At 40.7% G+C, this 1947-nt stretch overlaps 1 protein-coding gene across 1 annotated transcript in view; it reads left to right on the top strand.

The window, feature by feature from the left end:
* LOC102208748 (solute carrier family 23 member 1-like) overlaps positions 1-277 on the top strand; it is a 7292-nt gene extending 7015 nt beyond the window's left edge. The window contains exon 11 of the mRNA XM_005725070.1: positions 45-277. Within this exon, the coding sequence (XP_005725127.1) occupies positions 45-277 (233 nt within the window). The remainder of the gene's footprint in view (positions 1-44) is intronic.
* Positions 278-1947: the final 1670 nt, after the last annotated feature.

The raw sequence follows: 1947 nt of genomic DNA, 5'->3' as shown, positions 1-1947 counted from the left end.
AAGGTGCGGCATATTCAACTAACAGCCTTCTTCATACCATTCAGGGACTAAACGTGAACGTGGCCTCTTAGCCTGGGAAAACGTGTATCTTCAAGACTCTAGCAGCAGTTTGGAAACTGATGAGGTGTATGATCTTCCGTTTGGCATAACTTCTCACCTCCAATCTCAATCTTGGGCTCGTTACATCCCTTTCTGCCCACACAAGGGTCACAGATCTCAGTCGGAGGACAACCATGTGTCACAGAGCCCGGAGAGTGAGTACAGCACACGGATCTGAACGACCTTAAGTTTGCTTCTTAGTTTGAATCAAACTGCTCGTTTCTTACCAAGACGTGTCGCAGAAAAGACTCTGGTGTTTAGACCGTGCATCACTGACTGATGGATATCTTTTAAATTGAACCATGTACTGGTTAGCTGTAAATATCAGGTATATATGCATTTAAGGTAACGCTCTCTCTTTGCTTGATCTTGATTGCAAATAGAGATCTGTCCCTCTTAAAAAAACAAAAACAAGAACAAGACAGTGGGATTATCTCTGTCAAACCTGCAGTCGCTTTATTTTTGATGTGCAAAGTAGATTTTGACAGTTTGAGCCTGTCTGCACCGAAAAGGAATAAAAATATCTAAGGCTCGGATTCTGTCAACACCAATTAAAGGAGGACTTCAGAGCGATCAGAGTGTTACTGTGTGCCACCATTACTCCCAGATCTTCCAATAACTTGGTGCTGGTCACACAAACACAAACAGAAAACTGGAATAATGTGCTTTTCTTTCTTCTCTTTCGAAGGAAATTAAATTTAGCCCGTGGATAAATTTATTATCACACAGCACCATCTCCCCATTGATTCAGGCAGCTGCTTAAAAACCCACAGCAGCAGCCCCCTGAGCTGTTATTGTGTTTCCTTTAGCGAAAACAAACACAGATAACACATCTTCTCAATCTCCCTGCCTTCCGTGCTGTCATATCTTTCTCCCTCTGTATTCATTTCCTTTGTCTAAGCAACTTTGACAGACAGGTGGGATATGGTGCAATGCTGCGATCTGTAGAGCCATCAGTGTTCCCCGGGGCCTATTTTGACCACAAGTCATTGGTTGGTTGCACAGCCTAATGTTATTTCAGGATGGCGTGCTAGAACGAGGCACTGAGCGTAATTTGCACTTTAGAAATCTCACATTTTCTTTGATTGGATGTACCTCGGTGGGAACGTATTGCAGAATATTAAATTTTGCACAGTGTTCTGGAAAGTGGCGTTCCTCCTCAGTAAGTCAAGGTTTTGTGTCAAATTGTAGCAGGGATCTGCATATCAGTGGCATAAAAGATTATAACTTAGCAATTCCCACTCACTGACGGGACTTCAACCCTGAGGAATCGCCTTTATTTTCTTTTTCAATCATCAGCGTCCCGTGACATGCCCTGCTTTATGAGATCTATTGTAAGCTCTTGAAAGATCAGATTTCAAATGCCAAGTTTATATTTTCTGACACAACTATCACTGCAAATGGAGTTTCAGTGGAGCAGCGTGAGGCTCAAAGAGAATCCATGAGAAATAGAAAATGACTGTGCATTTATCGCCGGTAGATAGAGCCACACTGCGGGCAAAACACGATGCTGGTTCATTCATTCATTGAAACGTGGTAAATAATAAGCATCCAGTGAAGGTATGTGAAGTATATGTAAGCTGACCTCATTTATGGGCTGTAATTCCATGGTAACTGCTATTTTTCTGTTTATAAGATTCAAGCCCAACATAATTATACATAATTATGTGTGTAAATGAAACATAATTATACCCTGAAGGTCATCATCAGAGAGTATTAAATGCTCTGAATTGTCAAGAAAATAAGAGCAAAGACATTCATAAAATGTTGTGTTTCCATAACTGTTTTGTATTTATTTGTTTCATTTAAACTTAACATTTTTACATGTTTATGCGCACATTGGGAACA

The sequence above is a fragment of the Pundamilia nyererei genome, unplaced genomic scaffold (assembly GCF_000239375.1).
Source record: "Pundamilia nyererei isolate P.nyererei 1_Seehausen unplaced genomic scaffold, PunNye1.0 scaffold00013, whole genome shotgun sequence".
Classification (NCBI taxonomy): Eukaryota; Metazoa; Chordata; class Actinopteri; order Cichliformes; family Cichlidae; genus Pundamilia; species Pundamilia nyererei.
The sequence above is the reverse complement of the archived record's forward strand: the minus strand, read 5'-3'. Positions and strand labels throughout refer to the sequence as shown.